The sequence below is a fragment of the Callithrix jacchus genome, chromosome 7 (genome assembly GCF_049354715.1).
Source record: "Callithrix jacchus isolate 240 chromosome 7, calJac240_pri, whole genome shotgun sequence".
In the NCBI taxonomy this organism is placed as follows: domain Eukaryota; kingdom Metazoa; phylum Chordata; class Mammalia; order Primates; family Cebidae; genus Callithrix; species Callithrix jacchus.
This window is the reverse complement of record NC_133508.1, coordinates 153,303,347-153,324,560: the sequence shown is the minus strand read 5'-3', so window position 1 is coordinate 153,324,560 and position 21,214 is coordinate 153,303,347. Positions and strand designations below refer to the sequence as shown.

General features: G+C 47.6%; 1 protein-coding gene across 3 annotated transcripts in view; it reads left to right on the top strand.

The window, feature by feature from the left end:
- The first annotated feature begins 4,449 nt into the window (after positions 1-4,449).
- NGF (nerve growth factor) overlaps positions 4,450-21,214 on the top strand; it is a 52,488-nt gene continuing 35,723 nt past the window's right edge. For 2 of the 3 annotated variants that reach the window (XM_035252552.3, XM_002751279.8), the window contains exon 1: positions 4,450-4,495. Coding sequence is in view for 1 of the 3 variants with exons in the window: in XM_035252551.3 (XP_035108442.3) it covers positions 4,750-4,823 (74 nt within the window). In the remaining 2 variants the exon portion in view is untranslated. Of the gene's footprint in view, positions 4,824-21,214 lie in introns of all 3 variants that reach the window. The other variant, XM_035252551.3, reaches the window with a different exon arrangement.

The following is a 21,214-nucleotide window of genomic DNA, read 5'->3' as shown; positions in this document are numbered from 1 at the left end:
CTTACCAGTCCCAAACTGGCAACTTTCCTGGGCTGCAGGACCCCTGCAGGAACAGAGCTGAACTGTCCTGGGGCAAGTGGATTTCCTGGCCTTTCAAGAATGGGATCTGTGGGGCAGCTGCCTGGCTAAGAGCAAGGGCTTTGGATAAAGAGGCTGGGAGTCAGAGGAGAGACAGAAACACAGCCCTTGCCAGGGCCTGTGCAGGTTGGCTGAAACAAGAACCTAGGTAGTGCTTTGCACATAACAGACACTCAAAATATTGGTGATTAAAGGAGAAGCCAGAGTTGAAACTATGCTTGGAATTATAACATTAGGAGAAAAACACCCGGAAGAACAAGAGTGGAGGAGAATGTAAAGCCCCGGAACTGATCTGTGGGAGGCCCATGAGTGCACAGGGCAGATAAGATCAGAGAGTGGCCAGTAAGCCAGGAGAGTAGTCACAGAAGCCCCGAAAGGAAAGTGTTAGGCAAAGGAGGGCATGAGTAGAGGAGACTGGGACTGGCAAAGTCCGAGCTTGGCTGAAAAGAGAAGGAGGCATGCCATTTAACAGCAGGAGATTGGCTTCCGTTCTCTACCCAGCCGTTTGTCTAGCTGGGAAATGACTTACCTCTCAGAGTTTCACCTTTTTTATCCACAAATGAATGGGACCGACTAATAAGTCTAGGAAAAATGCCTTGCCCAGTGCTTGAAATAAGGCAAGCACTAGATAAATGCTGCTGAGATTGTGTTGGTGGTGTTATTGCAACTGATGACCTTTAAGAAAACAAACCATCAGTTCAGAAGGGGGAAAGGAAAGGAAGGGAAGGAAGATGGGAACTAGATTACAGAAAGTTTGGGGGGGTCAAGGAAATGATGGGTATAGATCACTTTGCTGAGGAATTTGGTACTGAACGGAAGTGAGAAATCCAGAGGTTGGGCTAGCAGTTTCTATAAGAGAGAAAAGGCAAGTAAATGTTCATAAGCAAACGTGAGGGAACTAATAGAGATGGAGGAACTGGAGACCTCAGGGAGAGACGGCGACAGCCAGCAGCAGGCCACAGGACTAGGCAGGGATGGCCCAGAGAAGGGGGCGCCCCGGCCCTCTCCGCACCCTGGCCTACTTCAGCTCCTTTACCCGCTTTTTCCTGTAGCCTGCGTCGGTCAGTTTTTCTCCCAGCCTCTTTCAGGGAAAGAGTGCTTGCTTAGAAAGTCAAAAAGAAGGCTTGCTTAGAAGTCAAAAAGCCCGACACTGGCCACATGTATTTGGCTGAGCCTTTGTCCTTCCTGAGCCCTTGTCTCTTATCCATAAATAAGGTGGCTGGATTGATCATTTCTGTGATTCTGTGATCACGTAATCTCACTAAGCATTATGAAACATTTCGTCTTCCAAAGGTTTTCTTCACTCTGATTAGAAGGAAGAAGGAAAAAAAAATCTTTAAACGGAAGCTATCACTTCCTCCAGCAATTGAGACAATATTTCTGTGTTTCACGTGAAGAATGAGCAGATCCAGTGATGCCATCTTTGCTGGCAGATCTCTGCTGAGCCTGCTGGGGTTTTAAATAGCACATGCACTTTGTCCTGGCCTCCTGGAACGAAGCAAGAGCGAGGCCAGCGGCTTGTGCTAGGCTGGGTGTTGCTGTTGATGAGGCTCTCAATGGCTGCAGGCTTCTAGATCCTCAGAAATAACAACAATTACTGTACACGCCACAATCTCTCCTCCAAGTCAGCAAATGCATCAGCTGCTGGTTATTTTGATACCCTGGATAAAAAGCTCTTTCGAGAAAATCTAGTACAGAAAAACATTCTTATCCTCTGCTTGTCTCCACCATTCCTCTGGCCGCTGCCCTCTCAGCTGTTTTTCATTCCTATGAATGTAGCTGGTTCAGGCCTTTCTCTCAATGACCCAAGAGAAGGACGTTTCCATTTGAAGCTTCTGGAAAGTAGAAGAGGCAGAGGAAAAGGCACATGGCTATGGTCTCTGTGCCAAAGGCAGGCTGATCTGGAACCTGCTGGAAACCAATCCAGGGTTAATGGGTTGTCTGACAGTCACAAATGACTCTGACAGTTGTTGGGTTCAGTAAGTACTAGCTGAGCATCTACTACACGCCAGGTCCTATGCTAGGACCTGGGGAAATGGTGACAAACATGGCAGGGCCTAATAATCAAACCCCCACTAGAACATAAGCTCTCTGAGGACAGGTGCCACTGCCAGTTCACAGTGCTTGGTATATGGTAGGCTCTCAGTTAATCATCTTTGGATTTTTGTGTGTGTGTGTTCGTTGTTTACATGTTCTTATTTACTCCAGATCCTTGAAGTCCAGGGACAGAAACAGAGATAGTCAGGGGCGGAAAGGAGCTCTTCTTAAACCAACATGTGCCAAAAGAATATGACCAACAATTTAGGGGTTGAGGATGGGGCATATAAGCAAGCTTATACTCGGCTTACATCGTTTAAAAATTTCCCCCTTAACATACCACATAAAAAAGAACCCTAAGTGCCCCAAATCCTTTTGTCCTTCTGAGTGATGCCACAAGAACACATACAAAAGCTTCTACATTCAACAACCAAATTCTCTTATTCTAAAAGTTTAATTTCATACCCAAATTCTCGAGCAGCTATTATGTAAGGCTTGGGGCTAGTGCTTTCCAAACAAGTTTATACATGACATGATTGATGGATGAATTTGTCCTGTTGTCTGGAAATTCTTTTGTTTAACTGATGATGATAAATTTCCTAATGGATCACCCCAACTGCGATGCTACTTTTGTAAAAAGGGCCATTTACAGTGTTCCCTGGCCTCTTGCCCTCACCTCCAAAGACACCAGCCTGCATCTGAACAGGTCAGAGGTGGACACGCCTTTACTGGGAAACAACGAGGTCACACCAAAGTTAAGGCTGACTTCCAATTCTAGGGCTTTTTGCCTGCTTCATCCTTCTCAGAGCATGTGTAAACGGCTTTCTTATGGAAGCAAACGTGAAAATAGAAAGAAGTAAGACCCCAAGACTAATCTGAGTCAAGGGAGCTGGAAATGCCTATTCAGGGCTTTATGTCACTCAAGTGCCATCCACCGGGGGTAAAGGACCACTCTTGGACTTAGGAGTCCTCTGCCTCACTAATTCCCAGCTCCCTGGAGGGTGCCCTTCTGCTGAGTTGCACTGGCTGGTGTCACCAGCAACAGGGAGATCTGTGCCTCACCTTCCCTCTCTGTTGCTCTCCCCACACCCACTTCTCCTTTGTGGCATCCACACGGGGTAGAGGTCCAACCTACCTTTGCTAAAGGAAGAAATGAAGACACAAACAAGCTCAACACAGGAGGAAGTGGGGCTGGAAATTTCCAAAGAGCTAAGAGTCCCCTGGAATGTTACAATTAATGATGCACATTTGGTGACAAATCTGATTTCAGGGATATTTCTCCCTTGCTAGTTTTAGGCTGGGGTGGGAACAGCCCTGGCAGAGGGGCAGGGGTAAGTCAGGCAAGGTACCCTGCCAGGCTGAATCCAGGGAACTCAAGAAATCTTAGAGGGTCAGGAAAAAGATTCCACTTCACTTAAGGTGGAGCAGTGAGAATAAAGGGGAATTTGTATGGGTCCTGGAATGTGGAAAGAGGAGCATGCGGGTCTGGGCAGAAAGTTAGGTGGCTATGTCAGTCTGGGGTCACAGACCCGTTGCAAAACTGACAAAAGCTGTGGACCTTTGACACAGAGAAGAATATTAGCCCTGCACACAGCCGCGCACAAATCAGCCTACAGTTTCGGAGGGGCCAGGGACCCGGAAGCTCCTGGAACCCAGGGCCTTAAGTTAAGGTCGGGGTCTAGCACCTGACTCCTGAAGTCCTCTGCCCCTTATCCCATGCTGGACTCGCTGGCACCTGGGGGCCTTCTAGCTGGTTCTGCCGCCGCCTTCCCTTGTCAGAGGAGCTTGGGCACCTGGCCGTCGCAGAGCTTCCCCTGGGTGCTCACCTATCCCGGGATGAGGAAAAGCACCCCGGAAGAAAAGCTCCCTTAGACCATCGGTGCGGGGAGCAGCCGATGCCAGGGGCACCGAGGGCGATGCTGGGCAGACCAGGGAGGCGCTGGCGACGGGCAACGCGTGGGGGCAGGGCGAGGGGGTGAAGGAAGCTGCGAGCAACTCCGCCCAGCCCCAGGCAGTCGGCGCAACGACCCCCGCCGGTGCCCCAGAAAATCCCCCTCCCAGCTTTGTGCGCGCGGCCCCTCAGGCCCCAGTGGGTTTCCCTTTGACCTCTGGAGGTTTAAAGTCCTTCTCTGGCTGGGTCTGGCTAACCCTCCAGGAGCGATCGGTCTCTAGTCCCCAAGACCCCCTCCAGCCGGGCACCACCGCTCAGCCACAGCAGGTGCGGGGCTGAGGGTGGGGAGGGGAGGGATGGGGGCCAGGATTGGAGTGTGTGTGACTCAAGAGTCCGGGAGGAGGGGCTAAGAATTCAAGAAGCCTGTGTGAGAGCAGCTCGGCGCTCCGGCACAGCAGAGAGCGCTGGGAGCCGGAGGGGAGCGCAGCGGTGAGTCAGGCTGCCCCGAGCCGATCCCGAGAGGGGCGCAGCGCGGGCGCGGGCCGGGGTGACTGGGCTTCTCGGGGAAGTATGCAAGGATACCGGTCTGGTGAGCTCTCTGGTTAACCCCCGAGGCTCCCGAGGGCCGAAGAGCAGCCCTAAGAAATGTCCCAAGTGGGTGTGGGGGCGCGGGACCCTCGCGGGAGGACGAGTCGGACCGAGGGAGCAGCGTTCGTTCTGGTCGTGGAGTTCCTAGTCCCGGGATGGCCTGCGGTCCAGGGGGCAGCCCTGGCGTCTGCAGAAGCCCACAGCCATGCCATGGTCCAGCTCGAGGGCTGTAAGTGGATAACGCACAAGAGAGGGAGAGCGAATGGGCGCGGAGAGGGATGCGCGGGCAGCAGGCGCACGGGGCGGGAGGAGTGGTGGCCTTCACCGAGGGGGCAGCGCAGAGCGCGCGGGCCGAGGTGCGCGCCGAGTCGGGGAAAGTGCTGTGCTGCCCCCAGGTAGGGGAACTGGCGGGCAGGTCGGCTAGACCTAGGGCAGTTCCCTCCGCGTGACTGGAAGGGCTGGGAGTCGGGACTGGGGGGCCTGGGGACTAATGCAGGAAGCCTGCGAGCCAAGGTCGGGGTCCGTCCGGCATACCAGAGCCCTCCATGGAGCGGAGCTGGACAACCTCAGGCAGAGGTCGCCAAGGTTCAGCCCTGCCACTTGGGCCACACGCTTCATCTCCAGCTGTCTGCTGCCAGGTGTGGGAGAAGCTGGCGTGGAAGGTTGGGGCGGGCGGCACTTGGGTTCAGGCGAGGAGGATCTAGGGGAGGGAGAGAGAACTCAGGGGTCAGGGAACTCCAACTTTGAGCCCGCAGAAACAAGCAGCTTAGCAGCTCCCTCTAATTACAAACCTCCTTCTTAAAAAAAAAAAACTCCAAGATTCTTAAGGAAGGTGTTTCGCGCTTGAGCTTTTTCTTCTCTTGTGATTTGAGAGATTAAAAAAGAACCTGCTTGCTAGGCTGGTTTTTGCAAGTTGTTCCAGGTTGGAAGTTGTAACAGTTCGAAGGATAATTTATGAGTTTTCATGCATTAAAGTGTATTACAGCAAAGCCTTTTGGGTGCTGTGGGCATTAAGGAAAACTTAGTGCACGTTCCCAGCTGGAAACCAAAATAGTGCTCTCCTGGGTGCCTCTGCCCCATCTGTCATCCGAGGCCAATGAAAATCCTGTAGAAAAGGCACTTGATTAATTGTCCTGGCTCCATCCTCTGGGCACACCCACCGCCAGTGCCAGTCCCCTCCTTTCCAATCCATGCACAGCCAGCTGCATTCTGCAAATGTAGAAATGACAGTGGAGGCCCCACCAGTAACTTCTCTCCAGGGTCTTCAAACTCTTGAAGCTGTCAGTTAGGTCTGCTGGAGGGGAGTCTTTCCCCTTCTCCAGGCAGGGCAGAAGGGCAGCAGCCACTGGCCCCTGCCAGCCCTTCTCACCCTGTGTTCACCGTTTCCTCCTGAGTGTCTGAAACTTTCTCCCTCTGCAGAATCACAGAAGAAAGGCTATATCAAACCTGATGAGTCTCTTTTGTTCAATAAGTCATATGTCAACCTGAGCAACCCAAATGTCCATTCATGATGGGCATGTTCCCAGAGGGTCAGAGGAGTAGGGCGGGTCTGGGGGCTGAGGCTGGCCTGGCTGGAATTGACTCACATAAAAAGTGAACGTTCCTCTTGATGAAGGGGGATAATGTCATATGTGGCCAAACTCTTACCCCACTCTTTCCCCAACGTCATTTATGTGGGTGAAAAAGAGAATCCTTGAAGCGGGGGGAAAGGGGGGTAAGCACCCAAAATAGGAAGCCAAGATCACTGGGGCATGAGAACAGTAGTTTGACAGATGTATAGGAGTACCTCAGATGATTTTATAACAAGCTGCTGGCACCACTGCATTTCTGACAGCAGCCCAGGCTCACCAGGAAAATGGAGAACTAGGCCCACTCAGGGCAGGCATTCCAGTGTTGGTGGCTCTTTCCCTACTTTTAACCCTTACCAAGGAATGAGGTTCTTGCCTTCTTCTATTGCCCACCCCAAAACTCCCCCACCCCAAGGACCAGTGGGAGCAAGAGATGAGGCTTCACAGTCTCATTCTCTTTCAGGGAGAAATCTGTGCCTTGGCTAAGAAGGGGGCCCTGGCTGCCGACATCAGCAGGGAGAGTAGGGTAGGGCAGGGCAGGGCTGGAGCCCGAGGGAAGTTTCTCATCATTACCAAGATTAAACTGATGAAAAAAACCACACAACTTTACTTTTTAAAGTGTGCTGAGCACTCCTGCTGCTCATTCATGGAGTGCTGTACTGCATCAGAGCAGCAGGGAAACTCCACAGAGATTCGGCCACTGCTCTTCTTTACTGGGCATGGAGCAGGGCCAAGGCCCAGATCCCCAAGCAGATGTCAGTGTCAGACCCCGGACTAGAGGCCCAGCCATATACCTTTTCCCAGTAAGAACTTTCAGGGACTTTAGAGTCTAGAGCAAGCCTTAGAGACCTTTGCTGGCAGCAAATCCTCTGCTCTCAGGAGGCAATGGAAGGTTTGCTGAGGGCTTCCATAAAAATCTCTGGATATCTGTGTACAAATAACACATACTCCCAGAAAAACACCTTTCTGTGACACAGAAAGAATTCCTGTGTCTTTCTTTGGCTTGCACCTCTGATCTCACAAACTATCAGCTCTCAGGCTTAGCCAGTACCGAGAAATCAATTCTGTGGTGGATCATTTTGAAAAAACAGTGTATGGTGGCTTCAGGTAAATAAATGAGGATGAAAGACCCTTCGCCAATCCATTCCCATGACACCTCTCTTGATAACAGTGAGGAAACAGTTATCAAGAAACAGTTATAAGATCCTAACTCTAAATAACAATGAGGTCAGGATGACCCTGAGGCTGCTGTACAAATGGAGAAGCTGAGGCTTTGGGGTTCTAGGTCTTCCATTAGGGTGTGCACAAGCAGAGAAATGTCACTTTGAGAAATGTCACTTTATTTGAGCTCAGGAGAAAAAACCTTCAGCCACGAAGTTTAGGGAACACCAGAATAATGAAAACATACAGTAGAGAAGACTTTCCGGTGGTTCACGATGTTTTCATTGCTCCTCTCTGGGCTACTTTACATGCCTTCCGGGCCTCAGACTATGACACAGTAGTAATTAGATTATGTTAGGATGATTCTTTGATATTCTCCTGTATTTTGGGTAAACTTCTTGCTCTAGTTTCCTCACTCGTGAGAAAGAAAGGGAAGTAGCTTTGTGACCTTGAGCAAATCGCTAAACTTCTCAGGTCTCACTTTCCCAACTCATTAGGCAAGTATATTGGATGTTTGTAAATAGAGCTGTCAGCATTTGGGGACAATTCTTGGTTAAGTGTGACCAATCTGCACAGTCCAGATGGTTTAGTATCCCTGCCTTACCGCCTAGGTGTCAGAAGTCATAGTAACAACCCCAAATGCCCCTCATAGAGGTTAAGTGTATTAAAAGATAATGCTGCTCCTAGTTGAGAATCTTTTGGAAATTATCAATAAGGGCCCTATTGTTGGGGTGTCTATGGTTAACCTTCGAATTGGGGCTTCAGAAGTCAATGCCTGGGCTTCATCCTCCAGGAGCCAGCAAATCAGACTCTAGGCCACCATCGGCAGGGACCTCAGTGCTGTAGTCTCACCAGGTGTCACCATTTGCCTTTTGCGAATGAAGCAGACTACAAATGACGCATTGCAAAAGAAAACCAGGAAGTGTAAGGTGAAGGGACAGGTGCTATTAGAGCATGGCCGCTTCCTTCTCTGCCATATGTTATTAAAAACACGGGCAGACTGCCTGCCTGCAGAGTCCGTGGCACTGGGAGGAAATCCTTCCCTCCTTTACTAAATGGATCGCACTCTGGCACCAGGAGGTTCCTTCCCTGAAGCAGAAGCCCCCAGCACTGACTGCACTTAATACAGCATGAGTACACGTTGACATCAAATTAATACAACTGTGCCCAAGCTGGGAAAATAAATGAGAATTGCTAATGTGACATTTCATTGAAGAAAGTGGGCTAGCGACACTACACTGGAGGGCCGGTGCTTGTGGCACTGGATGTATTCTCAAGTAGAATAGCTTGTTATTCTCTTCTCTGTCTCAAGGTCTCACTGGGGGACAAAACGTAGAACTATTTATTTGTGGTACATAGGGGGTTAAAATGAATAATATCTTCAGCAGACAGGAGGGCGTTCTAGGAACACATGCTTTCTACTCATGCTCCACTCATTGCAAGTAGGAGTGAAGATGAACTACAGGGCTTGGAGCTGATTTCTAACGAGACAAAAATAAAAAATAAAAAAATGAAGGAAGGGAGGGAGGGAGGAGATAGAGACAAGAGAAAGAAAGAAAGAAAAAGAAAAGAAGGAGGGAAGGAGGGAAGGAAGGAAGGAAGAAAGGAAGGGAGGGAGGGAGGGAGGGGAGAGAGACAAGAGAAAGAAAGAAAGAAAAAGAAAAGAAGGAAGGAAGGAAGGAAAAAGAAAGAAAGAGAGAGAAAGAAAGAAAAAAGAGGAAGACTGTAGGAGACTTAAGGAGTTCCCTCCCGAAATGAGGTTAATCTGATGATGAAATCTGTCAGATGGAACTAGCAACAAAGCATTTGAATTGCCTAAGAGTATAGCCAACGCATTCATGTGTGGGAAGTCTTTTTTTATTATTATTTTTTTTTCTAGTAGTAGTACTATTAGAGTCAGACAGTCAGGATTTCCCTGAAAATCCACCACTAAACCAGGCAGATTGAGATATTTTGGCACTTCTGACACTGCCTGCAGTGGCTTCTGCAGGTGGAAGAAGCTAGCTATGAAGTCAGTGGGAATGAAGCCCCCAGGTTTCACACAGAAGCCCTTCCACATTGGGCAGCTTCAATTCACTACGACAGGAATAGTTTCCCAATAACAACAAAGGATTTGCTGTCAGTCCCGATGGCCTGATTTTCCCATTTCCTTCAGCTGTTCCTTAAGTAGTCAGGGTTGGGGGTGTAGGTCACCTCCCCTCTATGCGGTTGCTAAGTGAACCTGGGGAGGATGGTCTCAAGAGCTCAGCCCTTCCCCAGCTTAGGGGGTGGGGGAGACTGTCCTGTCTTCAGTCCCTCATCATCACAGATGGATTACAACCCTCATTAGCAAATAGAGTGACTTGCATGTCTCACTTGCTCAGTCTGGTGAAATGCCAACTCATGTTTGGATCTGAGCAGACCTGGCTCAGAGGTCCGCAGACTGAGGCACCGCCTCATCGCTATGGATGACTGTGTGTTGAACCCCCACTGTGTGCGGGTGATGCCAAGCGGGACAGGCTCCCTTCGGATTATGAACAACACTTTCAGAAAAAGAAGTCGTGCTGTGTCTAGCCGCCCGAGACGTGCTGGACTAGATAAGCAGAGGGAAGGACAGAGCACTCCAGGGAAGTAGAGACATAGGAGGGCCTCTTCTGTCCCTGAGTTTTCTCATCTGTAAAAGAAAGATATTAGTAGTAGCTATGCTGTCACCTGGCTGTTGTGTACATTAAGTGTGAAGATGTAGGCAGACAGCAGCACAGGCCTGGTGGCACAAGGTGGGCATCAACGAACATGAGCTTCCTCTCCTCACCATCTCCCTTGGGAGGGCTGATCTGAGGGGAGCCCCCACTTCATGTTTTTTTAGTTTTGGGTAGGATAATACGTTCTTTGTATTTTTTATGTCTCTGTGCGTATGAAGCTTTGCTGCATTGGGAGGAGAAATGCTTTTTGGTGGCATTGAAGGCATCTCTAGGAATTTACTCACTGATATTTTGACCTTCTGTAATTAACATTCTCATTCTGATAGAATTTTACCGAAACCTTTCATCTTGCGAATTATCTTCGCCTCATAATGTCTGGGTAAGAGGAGACTCACGGAGGTTCTACTGTGATTTTCTTTCAGAGGCAAACTTTTCCTTAGACTTTCGTTTCAGAAATGTTATGCAATGCTCTCTAAATAAGGCATTTCTTGAGAATGACCATTCTGGCTGGTAGCCTTCAGAGTGTTTTGCTTCCTTACTCCACATAACAACTCTGTGTCTTTAGGATTTTAAATGTCTTAGGAATTCTTCAAGTTTACAAGGGAAGAAAGAGAAAGTGAAGTTTGCTGTGGCAGTAGGGCATTTGTGCTCTCCCCGACCAAGACCCAAGGGTTAAGCAACTGTTGCTGAATTACATAGAACCCGTGGTTAAGGGAGAAGATAGTTCTTGCCCCACAGGGGAGGAGGTCCGCCATATATCAGGCTACTGGATAGATTTCCTTCTCTCAATGAGCATTCTTATTAACATGCTACCTGGGAGACTGGGCACTGTGGAGACACAAAATAAATATAAATCATGATCCTGCCCCAAGGAGCTTGCTCAGGAGTCATAACTAAAAGGCTTAATGGCTCATCAGAGAATATAAATAAGCTGAGGCCAGAGACTGCTGGGGCTGTGAAAAACTAGAGAGGCTATGCCTCATTGCTAAGGGACAGGTCACCTGTTGCTCTGAAGGACTGTAGGTCCAATGTTGCCAGAACTTTTCAAGAACTTTTCAAGAAAAGTCAGAACTTTGAGATTGAAAAGCCAAAACTTTGAAATTTCTTCACTTTCCCCACATGTGTAAAGACCGAACAAAGCTTGTCTGCAGGCTTTTTAATCTTCTTATCTAAATTGACACACAAAGCAATGGCAAGCAGCATCAAAACTGGAGCTGGTAAAAGGACTAATTCTGTGACTACATGACCCCCCAGAGGGGAGCGGTCTGGATGTCAAGAAGACCCTCAGGGAGGCTTCTCGGAGGGGAGCGAGGGACTGTCCCATAGGCAGGTAGGATATTACAGGAGTCCTGGCACACAATCAGCTACAACTGGATTTAGGTCCAAGTTAATAGCTCTGTGAGCATGTAACTTAACCCTATCAGCCTCAGTTTCTTCATCTGTGAAAGGGAGTAATGATGCCGACTGAGTTTTGAAGGCAATTGTGAAAGGAAAAGTAGAGAGTGCCGGAAAGTTCGTACCACAGAACCCCGAATGTAACCAGTGCCCAGTAAGCTGAGGCTCTCTTCCTGACGGGGACCCCTCAGGGAGCACCGAGGACCATCGCTTATCAAGGATTTTGAATTGCTCTTTCTGCCCCAGGAAAAGCACAGGAGGTCTGGATTATTTTTCTCCTTTCCTGTCCTCTTCCTGCTTCTCCCCAAGGCCTGTGGCTGCCTGCTCAGTTACCCTTTGTCAGAATCCCACCCTTTAAAAACCTGACCTGGGCCACAGCAGAAAAACCCAACCCTACTCAGTGAGGAGGGAAAGTGCTCTGGGAGGCTGGGAGGCTGTATAGACACGCACGGCAAATATTTAAGGAATTCTTAGGAATAAAAAAAAATTTGTAAATCTGGATTTTTGCATGAGGCCATCACAGGAACATGTTTTCTCAATTAGTGTGCACATTGCTTGGAGTGACGTCACCGAGTCCGCAGCCCATCCCGGCTGACTCGAGCCGGGCCGCCTGATCGACTTCACTTTCTATGACCTAAATGTGATTCAACCAACCCCGCCACTGCCCCTAGCTCCCGAAGCAAAGTCACCCCTGAAATCCTAAACCAGGGCGGAGATGGGCATGCTCCTCTGAAAAGCAACCTAATTTCAAATCCCGGTTGTATTCACTGCAAACTGAGAAAGACAGCACTACTCTGGAGGGTGACTGATGGAGTCTCCACGACACCTTGCATGCTTCTTTTCTTTTACCATTTGTTGCTAGATGGCAACCGTGTGTAGCCTTTCAGAACAGATGAGCTCTTTAGGTTCTGAAAGCAGAGAAAGTACTTTCTTTTGCTAAAGCAAACGTCAATTGTCTAAAATATTATCAGTCAGTGCCTGAGATCAGTGATTATATATTCTGGATGGTTTCCTGGACTGACTCTTTTCCAAGCAAATGGCTTTGTCAGATATTTGTAATTTCTGAAATATTTTATTAATGATGTCCCCTCGCCAGAGGGATGGTCCAGAATACACAATCAGCAGCATGCCTCAGAAGTGAGATGCTGCCCAGCATCCACCAAGATCAAGCAGGAGTTCAAAGATACTTCTAATCAACTGCCATACAGCAGAGAAAAGATCATGTTTTTACAAGTTGAACACCAGGTGTAGTCTCTCATGCCTGTAAACCCAGCACTTTGGGAGGCTGAGGTGGGAGGGTCACTTGAGGCCAGGAGTTTAAGGCCATCCTGTGTAACATAGTGAGACCCCATCTCTACAAAAAACATTAAAAAATTAGCCAGGTGTGGTGACACACATCTATAGTCCTGGCTACTAGGAGGGCTGAGGGGGGAGGATCACTTGAGCCCAGAAGGTTGAGGTTGCAGTGAGCCATGATGATACCACTGCACTCTAGCCTGTGCAACATAAGACAGACCCTGCCAAAAGAAAGAAAGAAGGAAAGAAAGAGAGAGAGAGAGAAACAAAATACAGGTTGAGGCCCATCACCAGGTTGTGAAATCAACTTAGTGTGCAACTCTCATTAGGGAAAAAAATGAGAGAGAATAGAGTAACATTTTCAAAAATCAATATGCTTTGCATATAGCAAGGGACAGTGTTTATGAAACATCTGTTTTAGTTGTATTGTATATATGTACATATACATATATATGCAACCTAGCTCATGATGGAAAGTGTATTTTTTTTACTGTAAGTCACAGTCAAAAAAAGTGTGAAAGCCACTGGCATAGACAACAGCATGATTTCAAACGGGATGGCTCTGAAGCCAGACAAGCTTAGGGTTAAGTCGCAGCTCTGTGATTTGCAGCTGTGTGACCTTGAGTAACTTCCATTCTTTAAGCATCAATGTCCTCATCTGGAAGGTGAGACTAGTTTCTCCCTTGTACAGCTGTTGTGTAGATTAAGTGACAAAGATGTATGAAGTACCAGGTACCGTGCCTGCCACCAGAGATGACCTCAGTGAGGGACAGCTGCTGTCATCATCTGCCCCCCCTTGACCATTTCTCCTTCTCTTCTTCCTCTCCTTCTCTCCCTCTTCTTCTTTTCCCTTCTCCTCTTCCTCCTTCGCTTCCTTTGCTTCCTCTTCTACCTCTTCTTCCTCCCTCCTTCTTATCTTCTTTGTAACTAGTCAACCTCATCAGAACTATTGACAATGCTTTTCTCCCTAAGGGTTGCTTTTTCTCAGGCAAACGCAGCAAGGAAGCAACAACAATCATATCTTGTCTTTGGCACCGCCTTCTTCACCAGGCTTCTCCCATTTCATGCTTGTAGGGCCATCTTTATCTTTCTCTGGTTCTTTGCCCCTGGCATGACCATAATTGTTCAAGGGGCACAGGCCATCCTTCTCCCTGTCACTGGGCATCGACGAGGGTAGCATGGCTTTTTCCTGGCCTTGCCACTAGGATAAATGCTTTGGTCCTAGTGTGAGTTCAGTGACTTTGGAAGGAATTTCTGTTCCCACAGAATTATATCCTTCCCCATTAGCATATTTTCAAAAGAACAACAGGGCTAAGACACCATTAAAATGTTGATATTTTCAAAATTCTAAAGAAGTTCTGACCAGAGCAGAGATCCTAACATTTTCCCCTGAGCAAGGCTCCAGGCTGCCCCAATTCAGAGGGTTTAAATTTCTCCCCTGGCATAAACAGTTTAAAGGCTCTTAATGTGAATGCTGGAGCTGACACCTTCAGGTAAACCCTGATCCTAACTCCAGCCCTCACCCCAATGGGCAATCTATCACTGACCTGGGACCTTTGGTTCCCAGTGGAGGGCATGTGAAAGAGTGGCCCACACGAAGATTCTACCTTAGGGCCACAGAGGTGACATGTCCCAATTTTCTTGAGAGCCTCTGAGGACAGATCAGTGACGATAAACTGCCTACGTCCTAGTTCTCATAGAAGCTTTGCCTGCCCGCATTCCGTATTCACCCTTGTTCCCCTGGGGCTCATTCCAACTCTTTTCTAGTAAAATGCCTGCCCACTGGGCCCCATTTTCAGCAGTAGGGCTCAAAGAGGATTATTAGTGACATCTCGTGTCAAATGCCGAATTCCTGTCCAGACCAAAGATTTGATGCTGCCTTTTAGACAGCAGCTAAGGCATTCGCTGCTGAGGTTGTAGCGTAGTGGGATAAAAGAGAAGAAAAGAGACCTGCTTCTAGAGAAATTTTCATCTCTTCAAGAGTGTCCTCTTCTCTCCACTGCTCATTCCACTATTGCCTGCGAAATTAATGTCCCCAGGCCAGTTGCACATTTTAAATAACATTTATAGCAGAAGAGAGACATTTGTCACATCATGCCCTGCCCCCACCTCCCAAGCAGGTGGATGATATTGAGCCAAGCACCCAGGGAGCTGAGTGGACTGCAAACAAGCCAGCAGAGAGATGTTTAAATTCATTGCGATTGCACCTGTTTTTAAAAGAAAAAGCAAATGCTGACTTACTTTTTTTGTGCCCAAAAGGTGGGGGAGGGAGTATATTTCCACCCTTTCTGAAACTTGCAACGACAAATGGAATCAATCGCCCCAGAAATGACACACCACTGAGAATATTTCTTGTGCATGAAACGAATTACCTTTCTTTTCACCTGGGTTCAAGAGTGTTGTATGTGTGTTTTCACAGGGAAAGTGTGAACCCTTAGAAATGTTTTCATTTTCTATTTTGAAGAGGTCAGACACCAAAGCTTGACTCCAGATTTCATGCCCATGTGTCAGCATCTCTGTGTCTTGGAAATGAAAGAAAATATTTTGGGGGTGGGGTTTTCAAGTGCTGTTGTTTTTGAACTTTTCCAAAAAAGAGCAGGAGATGTCAGAAAGCAGAGAGCTTAATAAAGCAACAAATATGTTTAAAAGCTTCTTTTTAAAGCATCTTTATGATTAAGCCAAAGAATAATAATTTTAAGTTGACACAGTGCACAAAATATTTATCTCCCAGTCATTTTGACTTCTTAAATGACATGAACCTATTACAGAATTCTGACCAGCAATAATGGTGTTTAGAAAAAAACTGCTCATATATCTTCTTTCTTTTATGGTTTGGGAAAGTTATGTAAGAAATAAAAACAAATGGCTAAGTCAAGGGTAAATTATTTCAGTTCAATAATACCTAGATTTAGGAGATGAGGAATCTATTCCTGGTTCAGAATCTCACTAGTGGTATAACTCAAGCAAATTACAGAACCTCTCTGAGACTCTGTTTCTTAATCTGGAAAATGAGAATAATGCTATTTCCCCCACATATCTATTAGGGCTGTTGGCTTGGATATGGTTGATGGATGGGGAAACATCTTGGTTGCAGACTCAGAAGATAAGATGGGAAAACCTGGACCAGGAGTGTGAAACTCCAGGTGGTAGTGCTGGCTCTGGCCTTAGTTACATGAGGGATCTTGACAGTCACTTGCCCTGGATGAGCTCCTGCTGGTCCATTCCAAACGCAGTAGCAGATGTAGATGCACTCACGTAAGCCTGTGCTGAGACAAGGTGTTCCTGCCATGGTCAAAATGGAGGCCTGTGCCAGGCATTGAGCAGGACCTTGTGAGACAGAGGCCAAGAGCACCATAGAAAAAGCATGAATGTGGAAACAGACTTTCCAGGGGTCCAGTCCCAGGAGTCGTGCTTCAAACGCATGTGACGGAAAGCAAGTTGCTGTAGCACTCTGATTTTCAGTTTCTTCGGCTGTAAAGTGGAATCAGTAGTACTTATTTCTTAGTGTAAAGATTAGCCAAGGTGGCTTTTGCTCCATCATTTGGTTGTCTAAAACTTGAATGCAGTACATTATAGTAGTTCAGTACCATTGCCGCCACCACTGAGCACAGATGAGTGCCTGAGGAGCTCCCCGACTACTCAGTCACAGGCAGCTATAACCACAGTGCCAGGTTGCCTTGGGGACACGCATGTCCCTGTCCCTTCTCCTAATGTCCCTCTCCCTCATCGGTCCTCTTTGGCCTCCTTTGCTGGCTTCTCCTTCTCTGGACCTCTGAATATGGAGTGCTCTGGAGCTTAGCTTTCCTTTCTAGATCAGTCTCTTCCTGGATGATCTCATCCTCCCCAGGCATGAGCTATAATCTGTGACCCGGATGCTCATTTCTAGCCTGGACCTCTCCCCTGGGCCCCAGACTCTTATATTCTACTGGCATGTCTGCTTGGATGTCTAAAGGACATCTCAAATTTAGAATTTTTTTTTAACCCCCAAATTACTTTTCTCCTAGTCTTCTCTACTTTAGATAATGAAATAATTATTCTTACAGAATAATCTAGAAACCATCCTTGATTCTGCCTCTCGTCTCACCTTCTATATCCAGCTCACTGGCAAGTTTGTTGGCTTTGCTCTCAAAATGTAGTGGTGGGAATCCAATCACTTCTTACCATCCACTGCTCCCTTTTTAGTCTGAGCCAGGGTCTCCTCTCACCTAGACCTCTTCCTGCATCTCCTGCCTCTGCTCTTGTTTTCCACACCCTTTTAAGTCAACAGCAGCCAGAGTGCCTTTAAAAATGTAAATTCCAATGGTATTTCTGAGCTCTGAGCCTCCCATGGATTTCTGTTACACATAGAATAAAATTATCTTGCCATGGCCTTTGTTCAGTGGTTCTTAAATGAGGGAGATTTTTCTCCTAGGGGACATTTGGCAATATCTGTGACCACCTCATTTCTGGTGGCCATAAAAGGGGTGGTGGAAGCTTGGGGGTGTTACTAGCAGCCAGTGGGTAGAGGCCAGGGGTGCAGAAAACAACATGCACAGGACAAGCATCTGCAACATAAAATCATCTGGGTGCATCTCACGGATGGAGCAATGGTGAGTGCACACCTGAACAGGGGAGAGGAAGGGGTTCTTATCCCCGACGCAGGTAGCCCCTTCTTGCCTCATTTCCCCTATTGGCTAGGGTTGGACCACACGGTCTAAGCTAATTCTGAATGGCTGTTTTAAAGAGAGCAGGGGTATGAGCCAGAGTGGCAGGGTAAGTGGTTTGGTGGGAAAAACAGTTATGGAACAGGTAACTAAAGGTGACTCAGGTCAGAGCAGGTAACTGGGTGACTCAGGTCAGAGCAGGTAACTAAAGGTGACTCAGGTCAGAGCAGGTAACTAAAGGTGACTCAGGTCAGAGCAGGTAACTAAAGGTGACTCAGGTCAGAGCAGGTAACTGGGTGACTCAGGTCAGAGCAGGTAACTAAAGGTGACTCAGGTCAGAGAAGGTAACTAAAGGTGACTCAGGTCAGAGCAGGTAACTAAAGGTGACTCAGGTCAGAGCAGGTAACTAAAGGTGACTCAGGTCAGAGCAGGTAACTAAAGGTGACTCAGGTCAGAGCAGGTAACTGGGTGACTCAGGTCACAGCAGGTAACTAAAGGTGACTCAGGTCACAGCAGGTAACTAAAGGTGACTCAGGTCAGAGCAGGTAACTGGGTGACTCAGGTCAGAGCAGGTAACTAAAGGTGACTCAGGTCAGAGCAGGTAACTGGATGACTCAGGTCAGAGCAGGTAACTGGGTGACTCAGGTCAGAGAAGGTAACTAAAGGTGACTCAGGTCAGAGCAGGTAACTGGGTGACTCAGGTCAGAGCAGGTAACTAAAGGTGACTCAGGTCAGAGCAGGTAACTGGGTGACTCAGGTCAGAGCAGGTAACTAAAGGTGACTCAGGTCAGAGCAGGTAACTAAAGGTGACTCAGGTCAGAGCAGGTAACTGGGTGACTCAGGTCAGAGCAGGTGACTGGGTGACTCAGGTCAGAGCAGGTAACTAAAGGTGACTCAGGTCAGAGCAGGTAACTGGGTGACTCAGGTCAGAGCAGGTAACTGGGTGACTCAGGTCAGAGCAGGTAACTAAAGGTGACTCAGGTCAGAGCAGGTAACTGGGTGACTCAGGTTAGAGCAGGTCAATGAGTCAGGATGAGCAGGTGATCAGGGGAACAGATGTGAGCTACTGATCAGAACTGGTAGAAAAGGGTGTTTACTGAAACTCTCAGAAAGTTAAACTTTACAACGAAGGACTAAGAACTGAACATACTGACATACTGACTCTTTGAAGAGAAATTTAGAACTCCTTGTATCCAACAATCTGCCTCAAAATGTTGATCGTTCTGTGGTGGAGGAACCCTACCTTGTACACGCAGGACCCTGACTGTCTCCAGCATCTTAATTGCTCCTCTCCTTGTGGCTGTGTGGTGGCCACACTGACCATTCTGCTATGTCTTCAACATGCCAGCCTTGTTACAGCCTGGGGCCTTTGCACTTGCTGTTTGCTCTACGTGGGACACTCCTACCCACAGATCTTCACATGGTTAGCTTCTGCTCGACATTTAGGTCTGCTCAGCTATCACCTCTTGATCATCCTAATCTAAACTATCTATCCCACCCCCACCAAGCCCTACCACTCTATTCACCCACTCTGCCTTAGTTATTTTTTAATACTTAATTTTGTGATTGATTTTCATATTTTACTATCTGTCTCCTCCACAAGAACATAAGAATGAGGGTAGGAACTTTTGTGTTCATCAAGAGATTCATTCATCACACAGTAGGAGCTCAGTAAGTCTTTGTCAAATGAGTCATTCAATAAATAGCTGCCAAGGACAGCACAGGCAAGCCCTGTGACAGAAGGTTAGTAGAAGAAGAGATCAGTGGGATCTAGCATTTAGGGGATGGCTCTCTGGAGGATACCTGCCATGGGCTACCCTGTGAGTTTCTGGAGTCCCCCACCCCTCCAGATGATCTGGCCCTAAAATGGAGAAGGGCTTCCTCTCAAGCATACACCCAGTGTAGCCCTCTTACAGGTTAGAGATAGCTGTGGACTTTATTCTATGATAGGACAGAGACCCAAGCTATAGGGCTCAGGGGTCCAGGCTCTGATAGGAGAGGGAATCAGGAAAGAAACTGAGTAAGAGAGAAGCGGGACCAGGAGAGAGAAGCCAAGCTCAGGTTAGCTCAGGCCAGGAGTGGAGCCCAGTATAGAGGGAAGGGAGGGGCCAGGGAAGGACGAGCGGACAGCTACAGGGGAAAATCTCTGGGTTGCCTCATCCTGGGATGGGGAGCCAATTGAGGAAGCTGTGAACTGGAAGGCAGATAAGGGACAAAAATCAAACCTTTTGTGTAGCCTGGCAGAGACAGAGTCCTGTTTAGACACAGTGGCCCATATAGACCTGGTACCACGTGAGAAACATGACTCTATGACAAACACAGTTAGTTCCAGGACAGTCTTGATTCCAAATGCTCTGACCCATCATCAAACATTGATCTTGTTCTTCAGTTTTGTTTTGTTTTTTTTTTTTTTTGAGACGGAGTTTCACTCTTGTTACCCAGGCTAGAGTGCAATGGCGCGATCTTGGCTCACCACAACCTCCGCCCCCTGGGTTCAGGCAATTCTCCTGCCTCAGCCTCCAGAGTAGCTGGGATTGCAAGCACGCGCCACCGTGCCCAGCTAATTTTTTGTAATTTTAGTAGAGACGGGGTTTCACTACGTTGACCAGGATGGTCTCGATCTCTTGACCTCATGATCCACCCGCCTCAGCCTCCCAAAGGTTCTTCAGTTTTAAAAAGTCATGACAGTAACACCATATGTAACAGTGTTTAGCAATGCCAGGTGATGGGTGTTTGCCTCCATCCAGGTGAGTCCCTTGTGCCATCTCAATGATACTGATATCCAGTTCTTAAGGAAGATGAAGTGAGCAGGGAAGGTCATAGATCATATTTTCAAGGTCCCAGGATTCCAGGTTATACAAATTCTGGGGTTTGCAGATCACAGAGTGTCCCATGGGAGAGCGATGCCTGGTGGCATGTACACAGCTCTGGCCATCCCAGCATCATCTCCAAGAGACAGGGTATGGTCAGGGTCTGTGCCCTCAGGGCCACCTCAGGACACTTACTCATAACTCTGGTTCATTTTGCTGCCTGGATCCTTCTGAGGAGATGACTACATGTGATTAGCTGGCCAACACCTCATTTTATTAGTCTGTTAATGTAGTTTTAAAGTAACACACCTAAGATGTAGACAGCTTACTCTAGCCTAACAAAAATGTCATTATGAAAATTTACAAGGTTTACAGAGTGATATAATGGTGAGGAAATTCAGATGTGTCAAATTACCCTCATGTTTAATTTAGCCCTGATTCAGTCCATAGAAATATGGGTTTTCCCACAGACGTAGTCTCATAGCTGCCTGGGCACTGTGTGCTTTGTAGTGCTGAGGCTATGATAAGGTTGCCTATCCCACAGCCTCAGAAGTCATAAAACAGCCTGTGCTGACCATCCCTTCCTGCTTTCTCAGAGAGCTGCTGACAGGCCACTTTGTCTTTTCATTCACAAAACCCATCTGCCAACTGGTCTCTGGGATCCTCTTCCATCATTAGGTCCTCTTGTTGGTAGACACAGATTTGATCCCTTCAAACTTCTGTTCCATTGAAACACAATCCCTGGATCTTCATTCCAAAGAAATACAGGGCCGATGAGGGCTCAGACCCATCCTCATCCCACGGGTAGATTCAAAGCAGCTGTCAAGTTCTCTCGGTTCGAAAGGCAATAAACCCACTCACCAGCAATGGAACGAGCAAAAGTCTGGCCCCGACTCTTCCTTCCTGCTGACAATGTGACTTTCAATAACTTGTATAAACTCCCTCTGATTTTTTGGTTTCCTGACTGTAGAACCAGAATAATAATACTTCCTTATAAAGTAGTGATTATAGGAAGAGAACATATGAAACACTTAGCACTGTGCTTGGCACATAAAAGCCATTCAAC